We start from the raw sequence: 13,591 nt of genomic DNA, 5'->3' as shown, positions 1-13,591 counted from the left end.
TTTTTTTTTTTTTTTTTTTTAGATTAAGAGATACAGAAATGGAATCAAGATTTCAGGATTCATATTGTAGAAGCAGTCTTTTGGTACCTGATTGCAATAATTGTAGCTAGAGGTTTCAGTCCTTGGTCTCCCTTTACAGAGCAGAATGAAGTTCTATAATGGTGATCAAAGGGCCTTATGAGGAAATAAGCTACAAGTTGGATAGAAGCATATTAAAGCTGACAACGGCAAAGCTGAGCTCTCCTGAGACAAGTAGAGTTCAGGTTACTGCACATTCATTATCATTTTTTTTCCCCAGAAAGCTGGGATGCAGGTTTCTACCTACTTTTGGACATGATGTCAACTTATGCAACATGTTTTTAGGAGGTCAGCATACTAGATCCCGCAGGTATCCCATTTCCCACATCAAAAGCCTGGCATCTGACAGCTGACCAGAAATAATCCATAGGGGATCTTCTCTTTGTTATTAAGGACAGAGGACACCTCTTGGCAATGATTTGTTTCTATTCAGAATGGAAATGATCCAGGGGGATCCTTTACCTCTGACCTGTGTTACATTTTGCCTGTTATCACCCTCACAGCAGCACTGACTTGCAGTTAAAGTATATTCTTTTATGAAAGAAATCACTTTTACACAGAAGATAAATAGAAGATCCATAGAGTGGGGAGAGACTGTTGCTCTCATCCTCTTTTCGTTGTTACCTAAGATCTGACCAAACCCATTTTTCAAGGATTGCTGATATATGCCACATCATCTCAGCTCAGAGAAATAACTTAAATAACAGATTCAGATGAAATATATTAAATTCTCAAGCACTTGAAGTCCTAAACATAAGAAGAAAAGGAAAAAGAAATGGAAAATGAATATAATGTCTTAACTTGTTCTAAGCTCTTGATCAACTAGCATTTCATAGTCTTCTCAGCTTAAAATGGTTCTTGTATTTCTAATCAAACATTTAAAATAATGTCTGAGTACTCCTCATTAAATGAAATATTTTTTCAAGCCTGCAAGGAGTGAATTATACCTCTGTAAGATTTCAATATAGGGCCTATGTACAGAATAGTGACGGATAGAGAAGTGGAAAATAAATATATGTATTCACTAGATACATAATCAAACTTGTTGTAAGAAATGAGATGTTGTGTTGCTTTGCTACATGGCCCAGAATATCGTATTCTAGGATTCAGATAACTCTGCTTTGCAGAGTTCAAGTTTTATTATAAGAGCTCTAGAAATGTGTTAAGTTGGGTAATGAATAAATAACATCAACTGCAAATAAGGGTAAGGTTTAAGAATGGACAAAGTAGATTCTATCCTACTGATGGAGTTCAGAAACCTTATGCAAGCACAGGTGTTCAATCTAACCCTTTAATGTAAAGACTTAAGTAATATAATTTTAAATTCAGTACTTAATAGCCACTTCCTGATTTGATCATTTCTCACCACTTCTCTATTGACTACCTTAAATGCCAGTTTTTAAAGATCACATTTATTTTAAGTAAGTAAGAAAGCACTTGGCTTTCTGTATACTTGCAGAGAACAGATGTGTGATTGGAGCATGGTCAATTTTAGTACTATACAACAGATTGGTTCAGGGAACAAGAACCTTGTTACTGCAGACCATAAAAAAGTCTGATAAACTACCCACATCCTCACATAATTCACTGCTTCTGTGGGTGCAGCATGATCCTACTCCTCCTTAGGTGTCTGCTGCTCTGATGAGAGACTGTGGTCCTGATGAAAGCTATCTGTTCTGGGAGTACAGATAGAGGAAATTAAGCTAGCTGGAAAAAGGAAGTATGCTGTGGTATTTCAAGGCAGTGAAAGGCCCTGGGATAAATTTCTACTATCTACATACGCATATAGTCTACAGTGTAGATGATAAAAAATAGGTTTACTAGGCTTTAAAGGAAGGAACTGTATTCTCTCTTTATTGCTAATAACCACATGGGAATGGAAGAATATTTCTAGCATGTTTTGTTCTCAACACTTATTTTCATTGCAGTTTAACACAGGAAAAAAAAATTACTAAAGCAGGCATTATCTCATGCCAATTGAACTCTTCTCTAGTTCTTTTCCAGCCTAAATCTTGTGAGGTGCAATGCATTTCTAGTCATATGTGACTAATATATTTATGCAACTCAAGTTTAATTTGCACTTTCAAGACAAATATATCTAGATGCCACAGCATGTACCCCCAAATGCTATGGTAGAAAGTATGTCAATAAGCGTATGACCTAACAAAAGTATGTTACTGTGGTTCTTTGCTTTGTGAAGAATGCATGAGCAGGAACTGATCGGTTTGCAGTGGATACCCACAAACAGCACAAAGACTCGATACTTTACTGGTAAAAATCCTTTTCAGACAACTGAGGGCAGGTGAAATATTTTCAAAACCTGAGGCTACAAGATATACATATGCCATCTTGATTAAACATATGGAATGCATACTCAAAGAAAAGCCAACTGGAGTCCTAGTTGAGTAATCAAAACACCCAAGCTGAGAGGGGTTAACATGCAAGGATCAGCACTGAACTTTGAAGTTTTCTGGTCTTCATTTTTCCTAATTAAGGCAAGATTTAATAACCAAACCACTGTACAAACTATGTACTTAAACTCTAGGCTTGTTTCTAATTTTGTTGAGAATTCTTAGTAGATTCCAAAGAATCAGTACCCCCTGGGAAGTTCACCCTGTAAGGTGGATTGATTTTTTTTTTCCTTTCTCATAGGTACAAAGATTGAATGTCCTGCTTTTCATCTTTTCTCCTTTGCGATTAGTTCTTATGTATAGTTTCCAAATAACTCTCAAGCAAAACAAGAAAAGCAAAGATGTATGATTATTACAACACTGATTTAGTCAAGCAGCTCCAGCAAACAATTTTTTGGAAGATTATGCAGTAAGTGAAGAAAAAAGTTCTTCAAATAAAAGTATTTAACTACTTGCATATCTTCATTTTAGAGCAGGGAATGGCATCACATTTGTTGTAGAAACATTTGCCCCTGAGAAGCCTATCTAGATACTGCTGTACTTTGTTTAATGGTGGCTGGTCCCTTTTTTATTTCTTTCCACTCAGAAAAATGTGTTACTCTACAGGAAAACAGGCACAGTTCAACTTTGTATCTGATATGAGCCATAGCAAAGCCTTCTCTTTCTCTATCACTGGTATTTTTATATTGCCATATAGATAAGATAACAAACTTTAATGCTATTGCTGAATTAAGTTGATTTGATAAAAGCTGGATAAAATTTATTCAGATGATCAATACATTTTTAATAAAAACAAGATAAATTTAATCAGCTGATTTACTTCAAATGAATTATATATTTACTCCACACGATATTCCATAGTGAGTAAGCTTAAACTATGATTCAGCATCTGAATTGAATGATCTCTGAAACCAGAAATGGCAAATTAAAAAAATTGGATAGGAGAAATTCAGTATCCATAAGACACCATTCAACGTTCAGCAGGAAAGCATTTGTAATCTAAACCTAAAAGATTCTTTGATCCCTATTTCATTGAATTGTATTTTTATTGATGCCAGCAAGCATAAACCAATCTTGTACCATATTTCAGAAAAATGAAAATGAAGATCTATGTAAATATATACAAACTATGCATAAGCAAGGTACTCATGCAAGAACTTGTTTATTCTCATCTACCACCTGGCCCTAGGATATACACTTCACTATTATTTTTCAACATGTATGTTCATTAAAAATTAGTTTCTTTGGGAACTCACCTTATTCATGTGGATCTGTTGCTGGTACTGTTTCTGCTTCTCCAAAAACTGTTGATGTTGCTGTTGGATGACCAGCTGGGCCAAAGTGCTCTGAGGAAGAGGAGCTGACTGGGTTCTATTCAGTGGCCTGTGGCGAGGCAGTTTGTGGGCAGCTCTTACACCAGGTGAGCCCCTTTCTTTTGCTGCCAAAGGAGACTGGGGATGAAGAGGAACCGCTCCTACAAAACAATGACATTTCACTCCAGTGTGAAGAAAAATAAACTACTAGTTCTAATAGAAGAGAAATCTCTCAGTAAGAAGAGGGCTGTATGCTGCAGAACTTTGCATCAATGCTGATGCACTGGGATGTGTACCACACGCCTAGCCATGATAGGAAATTCAGCAGCTGCAAAAGAATGTGATGAAGTAATCATTTTCTCTTTACTGTAATCACGGAATCCTTTGAGGCTAATGAAGCAGAATCACTGAAGTGGGAAAACAAACATGCTATCCTTTTTTTCTCCCACCCTTCCTCTTTTTAAAACATCCAGAATAAAAATGTCATTAAAAACATCTAAAATGATTATTGTGTTGAAATTTTGATCATTACCAGTTACAAGAAGTTTCTGTTGTCTCATCTGTTCTTTCAGTAACAGATGTTGCAAGAGAGCCTGGTGGCTGCTATTTGGTTTTCCCTCCAAAGCAACATGAGGATGAGTTGAAGATGGGGGAAGGTTGCCCCCATACTGTCCAGCCAAGGCCACTCCTGGTCTGAGTGTCTGGGTCTCTCCTTTCTGTTTTTCTTTGAATGATGATGAAGCCTGTCAAGAAACAATGACACTGGTAACTGCTTTTCATTGTCTTGGCCACTGTTATATCCACTTGATTAGATGGTCTTATAGTATACTTTCTGAATACAGAAGTTAAAATCTTTCTCTTGCACTTTGACTGTGAGATGAAAAGAGAGGAGGAACAAGTACTGCAAGAAAATAAGCAACTAACTTTTCAGGGTACATGCTTGCTTTATACTCTGCCATCACCCTTCCCTGAAGAATAAACACCAAAGTAAACTTTATATTCAGTTTGCAACTACATATTCTGGTAAGAGAAATAGGCAATATTTGCATAAATCAACCCTTCTGTTTTTTCAAATGCCAAAAGTAATATTTGGGGCCAACTGACTACATCAAAAGCTCACATCATTTGAGTGAGAAAATTAAATATATTTTCATTTCCTTTTTTAATGTTCTAAAGATACTTTGAAGTTAGATTTATTTATTTATTTATTTATTGTGAAATAGCTATGAAATTTTTGACAATATGATTTGGAAAAGTAACCACTACTTTTCATGATCAGTTCAAATTTTCCATCCCTTAAAACCAATCATTTGCTTATAAATACCTCATGAAAGACTTCTAGAGAAATTATTTAAAGCCTACACAATTTTCCTTTCAAAGTTCTATGTCTGATTTTAAATGCTGCACTGCAGCAATACACTACTGGTTAAGTGTACTAAAAAAAGCGATTAAATGGCAAGAAACTTTAACCTGAGACTACATTTAGCACTGGAATTGTGCAGTAATTATTACAAACCATAGTAGACTGTTTAGATACATATATTTTTTTACATACTGGAAATCTAGAATTTTTATAGAAGTTACCAGTTCATTTTCTGTAGAATATGAATTACTAAAATTTCTTCAAAATTTATACAGTGGTGTATAGAACTACCATATGATTATATCTTTGCTGGAAATCAAGAAGACTAAGTTTTGACCAGTATCAAAATTAGAAGTTCTTTTACTGAGCCTCAGATTTTACTTCTAGATTCCTGTTAATCTGGCTAAGGATCCTTTAACATCCATCAACATTATTTCAATACATGTTGTATCTCTTTTCTCATACATTTCACACCCTAATTTAATGCTTAGCTCCAAATAAAATTGATTGCTGCAGACTGAACAAAGGATATATGAATGTAACTAGTCATTAAATGTTGTTTACATATCTACAAATTTAAGTTATATGATTAAACCCCTCAAAAAAAACCCCAAACTCAGCTTCAGGAATGCTGGATTCTTCCCCTGCTATGCTTCAGCCCAGCTCAGGTTGCCCCTGACATCTCATTATAGAATGTTACAGGTGCTGTGCTTTACCAAGTAGGAGGGATTATACAATTTGAACTTTTATACTAAATGGTCTCCTTCAAGCATTTCTTATCTGAAGTTTGTTATTATACTTACAGATATAACTGCAATACATATGGCCCACACTTAGCTAAACTTCACATCAGCTCTTATTTCAGATTAAGAATAATAATTGCTTTCAAGTTGTTCCCTTAAAATTTCAGATGCTGCCCAGTGCAAAGAAAGGTCTGGCACCTACTCTGATTTGCTTATGCTCCAAAATGCTAAAAAAGGAGAAAAGACAGAAAGTAGGTTTTCTCAGAGAAAAAGTAGGAAGAAAAAGTAGGGGGGGGGGGGGGGGAAAGTAGGAGAAAAAAAAAAAAAGATAGGAGAAAAAGTAGAAAGGCTTAAGATTGATCACTTACACTGATTTGAGATTGTACAGCTGGAAGTCCCAAAGTAATGTTGGGCAAAGAAGGGGACGTGTACAGACTCAACAAGTTCACTGATTCATCCTGTATCAAAAGGCGTTGCTGGGAAACCAGATGCTGGAATAAAGAGGAAAAACAATATCAATATAACCTCCAAGCTCTTTTTTTAATCTTGGTAACTTTGTGCCTATAGTGCTGCTATATTTAAAGCTAGTTATGTGCTGTGGATTGGCTTGCATCACAATGGGGCTCCAGATAATAGGTACTGTCCTTGTAAAAAAAAATACTGATATTTTCTTTCTGAAGAAAACATCTGAAATCCACCTGAGATTATGCACTGGCTAATGAGTCAAATTTCTACTCAAACCCAAACGCTCGAGGATTCCTAGCCCATGTCTTCTCTCATCAACTGTACTTTTACTACTTAAAAATCATTGGGATTTTAGCCAATGAATTATGGATTACATCTAGACAAATCAAAAGTGTTAGGAATATGGATGTATTAGACCTCTACTATAGTCAATAACATTTTTGATGTAAAGTATGAAATATGGCTCCTACCTGATCAATGCATTTATTTACCCATATTATGATATGAAGATGTTTCAAGCACATTATTAATTTCCACTGACATGGGAATTTGGGGTAGAAAGTGAGGCACACTGTCACATCAGTCATTAAAATATACATATATATATACCTTGTCTGTCTCTGCATATACACAAAGAATAGCATCCCATCATTCTCTGGTGGTGGAATACCCCCTCACAGCTTTCCTAATTCCTTTAAATTTAAAATCTTTAATGCTTGTTTTGAATTCTTGTCATATAATTTTCAGGGACACGCAATTGCTGATATAATTAATGTCAAGTAAAATCAGGCGTACTACAAAGATCACCCTCCATCTTTCCTTTTTAGATTCATTGGGAAGAAATATAAAAAATTACATTACTGCAATAGGAATATTTTAATGCCCTTGTGTTTCTGCTTTAACAGTCATGTTTTTCAACATGTGGTCTAGTATAGTTGCTTGAATTACGTTTTCTCTTTAACTCTTGCTTCCCTCCCAGAACTTTAACACAATGAGACCTACAAAGGTCTTATTAGACTTAGGAACTCTGGCATGATATGGTCCCCAAGGGAACAACATCCTTGAAAAAGAATACCCCGTGTAACAGTATGACACAGTGACTGCTTTCTTCCCAAACAAAAAGCATATGGGACTCCAATAATAGACCACCTCCAAGAGGGATACTGCACACTCGGGCTTTGACTAAAGTAAATATAATAACTTGTCAAGCATGTTGTGGGGAGCTGTAGATTTTCCCCTGGACAAACCTGGAATATCAATTAACTCTGTAAAATACTTTGTGCTAATACAATGCAACTTCAGACCATCAATGAAAAGCAGTTAAGCACAAAAACACAGGATGTTATTGCAAAACATAACCTTCCTCATACAGTTTGTTTGGAGATATGACCTATCACTGAGACAAAAACAGAAGAAGTCTATCTCTGTAATTTTCTTTTGGTACCTAGGGAATGTCAACAGATAGCATACGAAACAAAGAAGCTTCACTTGTACGTTACATTAATTCCTAGCTAACAGTGTCTTGCCTTGATAAGATCCACCATGATTAAAGCCAAATAAATCAAGACTATGGAGATAAAACTGAGGAAGACTATGAAGATTTGACTGCAAATGGATGCTGTAGCAGCTCTAGTGTGCTTCCTAGAATGTCAAATTTGTATATATCCACTGCAGTACTTAGCAGAGCCACTGCAAAAAAGCATGTTTCCATTTTAGTTTTCAGAACGTTGTTATTACTTCCTATGATTTGAATTAATAAATGTAACCATGACAGGGTTTATAACAGCAAAACATATTCCTACATTAAGATCACACATGACTGTTAAATGAGGCAGCAAAACAGATAAGTCATTGTCCTTAATGGGTTGGATTGAAACCTAAATTATGCCGAAGAGCAACTACTTTATTGCTCCTCCATATACTTACTCACTGAGTCTATGATTCTGTTTCCTGATGCCTAAAATAGCCTGCCAACATAGTGACCCTGTTTCTTGAAATAGAAGTATGATAACTAATTGTAACAGTGAATGGTTATCACCAAGATTAGTTAATAGGTTATCACCCACATTTAGTTATTGTGGTCTATCTTGTTGCCAGGGCCTACTGAGAAATGGAAACACCTACTTTATATGCACATTTGTACATTAGAAGAGGAAGAGGAAATGGTTTGGCTTTAAATACTTGCAACTTGTGGAGATACAATCATAGAATCACAGAATGGCTTGGCTTGGAAGGGGCCTTAAAGATCATCCAGCTCCAATCCTCTGTTGGGAGCAGGGCTGCCACCGACAAGATCAGTTTGCCCAGAGCCAAATCCAATCTGGCCTTGAGTGCCTTCAGGGAGGGGACACCCACAACTTCACTGGGCAGTCTGCGTCAGTGTCTCACCCCCTTCTGATTAAAGAAATTCTTCCTAACATCTACACTAACTCTTCTGTCTTTTATTCTAAAACCACGTAAAAACTCAGTCTCAGTCTTGTTTATAAGCTCAAATATGTGTATATTTGCCATACATGTCATTTATGTCTCCTGTGTAAGATGATACTCTAGGCAATTTTGCTCTCCAAATACCAAATGAAAGAGAAAGAAAATGACCGGAAGTGCAGTGACATCAAGTAGAAACTCTCCATTACCTTCACTGGCTTTTGACCAGGCTGTGCATTCTTAAAATGAATTATTTCATGTGACTATGGCAGATTGTCTCTCTGAACTCAAGGGACATGCTGTGCAGGGATCAGTCCTGCCTGCACTTCTTGTGCAAGTAAGACTTAGCCCAAGCACAGCAGGTGACCTGAAAGCATATGACACACTGCAAGAGACAAATAGCTACTGCGGTGAACCTTGATGCTGCTGGAGAAACCTGGGCCTAATAAAAACAGCACTTTATTTATAAGGTACAATTAAGATCTTGGGTTTAACTTTAAAGTTTCATATAATGAAACCTATGTTTTAACAAATGTTACTGAAAGTACCATTAGGGGAACTGTGATGGTAAAATATTATCTGCATGAGTGTACCGTACACAGTGCACCTTTGTACATTCAAAAAAATATAAATGTCTGCCCACCAGACTGTACTCTGGAGGGTAAGCCACGTAAAAGTCTAGCTATTCAAATGGGTATGGCAAAAATACTTTAAAAATTTGTTTCATTACTGATAATGCTCTAATTTTGTCTATGTGCTGGAGTATAATCATTTATGGTATTGACTCATGCTTTACTGGTAAATGGCTTCGTCATAGCAACCTGGTTTTCCTCAGCAAAAAGTGTTTTATTTGCTGCCATGAAAACCACCACAGCTATCCACCCACTCAGATACGAGCACAACACTTACTGCAAATGTCAGACCGATTATTATGAAACAACAGCAGTGTGAGTCATTCAGGATTACAGCAAAACAAGTGATACTTTGGGTGATTTTGGAACACTTAGCCTGTTATTAGAAACTTCAGTACTTTGTGTATCTGATGAAAAATTGATTAGATACATAGCCTTTGAGAGCTGGCAGCTAGTGCTAAACTAGCAAACAGATACGTAGCAATTTGGTTGTTGTTAAACTACTAAAGAAAATCCTACTGAAATCATAATGCACTGAAGTTGAGATTTATGGAAAAATGTTTGAGCCCACAGGACCACAGTATTAACAGTCAAGTAACCAGAGAGGTAGTGAAATCTCTGACTGGATCCAGAAATGGAAGTCAGTAGTTTCAGCTTCTTAGCCCACATCCAGCAAGCTAAGTGACTGACTCCAGCATACAGAAATCAAATTTAAAAGGAACATCTTAGACTCATTTGAAAATTTTGGATTGTGTGGAACTAAAACAGTGGATATCTGGCATAGTAATGGTGACTGAAGTGTTCTATTAACAGAAAATAAAGTTTGGTATAGCCTTTCCAAATCTCCCCAGACAGACTGCCAGTCTGACCTGACTCAATGCTTTTCTGATGCTGGTTCAGCGCTGTGGGCAAATGCCCAGAAACTAAAATACGCAAAGTAACACACACTGAACTATTCCCTTTGAATTTTGTAGTATCCTCAAGTCAAGATAAAATCCAACTGGGTATTACTGCAGCATTAACATCTACATATGACAAATCTCCTAAGAATATATCATTTAATACAACTGAACTACGATCTGATCTAATCCAAATGATGGATCTTGCTCTGCATCATTTAAATTTTTTTGCAATCACATACAGAGGGGCTATGAGGCAAGACCACATGTTAGCCATCAATGCAATTTTTTTTTTCTTTTTGGTTACGGGCCAGAGAGAGGCTACTAATCAGTGTGCAGAGGTCACCCACCTGCCCTCTGGATCATAGTTCACACACACAATTAATTCATTATGGGGAAAAGTCACTGCTGGAGGTTGAACTGCCCATTCCAGGTTTTTTTGAGGTGAATGTCCTGCCACTGACCTAGAGAAATAGCTCCCTTAGCTAAAACTTTGTTAAATCACATTTTCTTATGCAATTTTTTTCTAACATAAACAGTATAAGCAAACAATTATTAGAAAATTTTGCCACAAAAATGAAAATTGCTATAGGTGTAGGCACTGGATACAGAATATTTCTGAATTTCAATCTTTTTAGTTGCATTAATTTTTTGTACCTTTACAAAATTACCATGGGAAGTTTGATTTATGCATGATATCTATGCTAAATGAAGTTTATCAGAACTGATTTACCATCTGTGTTCCTGTCATTACAGGCACGTTTGAATGAAACAGAATAATGAGTAGTTAAAATTCCTTTCATGTACAATTTAGCTTCACAATACAAGTATCAAAGGCTCCTCACACATTGGTTATGTTGGTAAGCACTACACAGATAAGGAAACTGAGATGCACTAAAATATAAGGCAGATGTGGAAAAGGACTTAATCACCTAACTCTGATACTGTACTCAAATAAATCCACTCCGACAGCATCTGAACGTAGGAATGCCTCATTTCCTACATGTTAGTCACCAATGATGAAGTCGCTGTTTTGCTTGCGGAAATTCTTCATTAGTGTTCAGCATTGTGCACTTCTTCAAATTATCCCGAAAGGTAACCCTGATCCCTATTTCCTCCCATCCACAGCAAACTGAGATCCTGAAATATAAGTAAAGCTTTGCTTTTCGGTCTCATCTAATAAGAGGGCTGCAGTGACACTGTGACGTCACAGTGATTATTTCATGTTCTACTCCTTTTGCCTCATTAGTTCCTTGTACCCTTCCTCCACAGTTTATTTCCAAATGTCCTGCAACACAGATGCTTTCAAGTTTCTTCCACAGCTTCCTCCAATTGCTGTGGTAGCACCACTGCTGCTTTTGTAACCAGAATCTCTTTATATGCTGGCCTCCTTTGTAGAATCTGTATCTCATTCATAACATACTCTGCTGTCAGCATGCAGTGTCTTGATATCCCCAATAATTATAACTGCTGCAATTATTCTGCCTGTAGGTACAATCAAAGTGAAGTTTCAAATCTCTCCAGTCTAGAAGTCTGAGCAACCATCTACCCAAGGAAGAGAAAGAGTCTTACCTCAGCTTGAATGCTAGATGGCAAAACCGAGGTTTCACTTTCTGTTATACTGCTGGTCGGACCATTGCTTGGGGAACTGGGACCTGATCCAGGGGAGCTGCTACTCACCGAGGATTCTGGAAAATAGAAGAAACATACATGAATTCATGGTTTGCACCAGAAGGACAACATAAGACTTCAATTAATTGTATATACTGTATAGCACAGGGTGGGATTTTTGGCTGTTGAAAAGTATCTACCGGTTATGAATGGGCTATTTACTTACATTGAAGATTTCTATTTCACTCCAATTTCTTTTGTTTTTCCTTTTATAGTGCTAATGAGGAAAGATACTCTTGGTCTTTTCCTTTCTGATCTCTCTCCTTCACAAGGAGTAAATTAAATTAATTTACTTTCACAAAAAAAAAAAAAAAAAAAAAAGGTATGATACTCAGTATCAGGTAGAGATAGAACTTGTAGAAAGTATAAAGAAAAGATAGTCTTTTCTTTATAATTGTATAGAATCCTGCCTCTGTAAAAGATCAAAATGACAGAGATAGAAGACTTGCAAAGGTCACGATAAAGTGTTATCAATTCATGAGGCCTACTGCTATTCTCTGACTCCACAGAAATGGTGCTGAACATGCCTGTGGCAGTCAAATCTTTACACATGCAAGTACCGTGACATGACAGAGTATACATCATTTTCCACTGCATCTTTAGTACAGATATAAAAGAATATTAGCAGTATACAAGAATCTTAAAATAGCATTTTAAAGTCTGTATGTTATCTTGATTTAAAACATCCTTAGTTCTGTTTAACAGAAAGGGCTGTGTGTTGTTTTATTGAGTTATTATAATTTTTTACTGAGATAAATGAAAGTTCTGCACATGGTTAACAGCTAACAAGGTTAAAGATGAAAGAGTGTGGCATTAGCAGAGACAAGACTGTTTCATGGGATAAATTTCAAATGCAAATCTCCAAGAAGTTAAAATAATAAGTATCTAAATGTGGTAGTAAATATGCTATGGCCAATTCTCATTTTTTTCTGTTCACTTCCAAAAATATGTCCTCATTGTGACCAATGGTAAGAGGAGATTTCCTGGCAGTATCTTGGATGCGCTGTTGTTTCCTGTTAGAGCTGATTTCAATTTATTGAAGTGAATCAGCACCCAGCTATAATAGCTGGTCAGCTAAGATTCCTGCATTATTTTCTCACTAGTTTTCATAGAGCACTACAAAACCAACATTTTTGCGTTTTTGTTTTTGAATAACTATAATAGTATTTTTATATAGGTAAGCATTTTCAGTTAAAAGAAATTTTAAAATAAAGGAAAAAAAAGGCTTCAGCCAAAAGTTTGATTAGGGAAGCTTCATTTATGAAAGCTGCAAAATGTCCGTATTAACAGAGATTAATAACTAAAGTGGTGATCTGTAATGCTCAAAACTATTGCCAGATCCAGATCCACTTTTCTTTCTTTTCTCTTTTTCTTTTCTTGTTTTTTTTTTTTTTTTTTAATTCAGTTTTCTGCTCTTTCAATGGCTGCAGAAAAAAAAATAATGGGATAAATATTTCCCTTTGTACCCTATTTCCAAGCGTGCAAAATATTAACAGAGCAGCTAAAACTAAGGAAGTGGAGATCAAGAAGCTCATAATCTCCACTTTCTTAGTTTCAGCAAATAGAAATAATAAATTAGTTGTAAAAAAAAA

The 13,591-nt window shown here is 36.1% G+C and overlaps 1 protein-coding gene across 15 annotated transcripts in view; it reads right to left on the bottom strand.

Annotated features, from left to right (window-relative positions):
* Positions 1-13,591, bottom strand: part of HDAC9 (histone deacetylase 9) — a 450,242-nt gene that overhangs the window by 186,414 nt on the left and 250,237 nt on the right. For all 15 annotated transcript variants that reach the window (XM_040681503.2, XM_015281425.4, XM_040681502.1 and 12 more), the window contains 4 exons: positions 11,901-12,016; positions 6,277-6,399; positions 4,335-4,545; positions 3,746-3,963 (listed from right to left, as the gene is read on the bottom strand). In XM_040681503.2, coding sequence (XP_040537437.1) covers positions 3,746-3,963; positions 4,335-4,545; positions 6,277-6,399; positions 11,901-12,016 — 668 coding nt within the window. The remainder of the gene's footprint in view (positions 1-3,745; positions 3,964-4,334; positions 4,546-6,276; positions 6,400-11,900; positions 12,017-13,591) is intronic.

Source organism: Gallus gallus, chromosome 2, assembly GCF_016699485.2.
Source record: "Gallus gallus isolate bGalGal1 chromosome 2, bGalGal1.mat.broiler.GRCg7b, whole genome shotgun sequence".
NCBI classification, from domain to species: Eukaryota; Metazoa; Chordata; class Aves; order Galliformes; family Phasianidae; genus Gallus; species Gallus gallus.
Note: the sequence above shows the minus strand (reverse complement) of the source record. Positions and strands in the feature narration are given on the sequence as shown.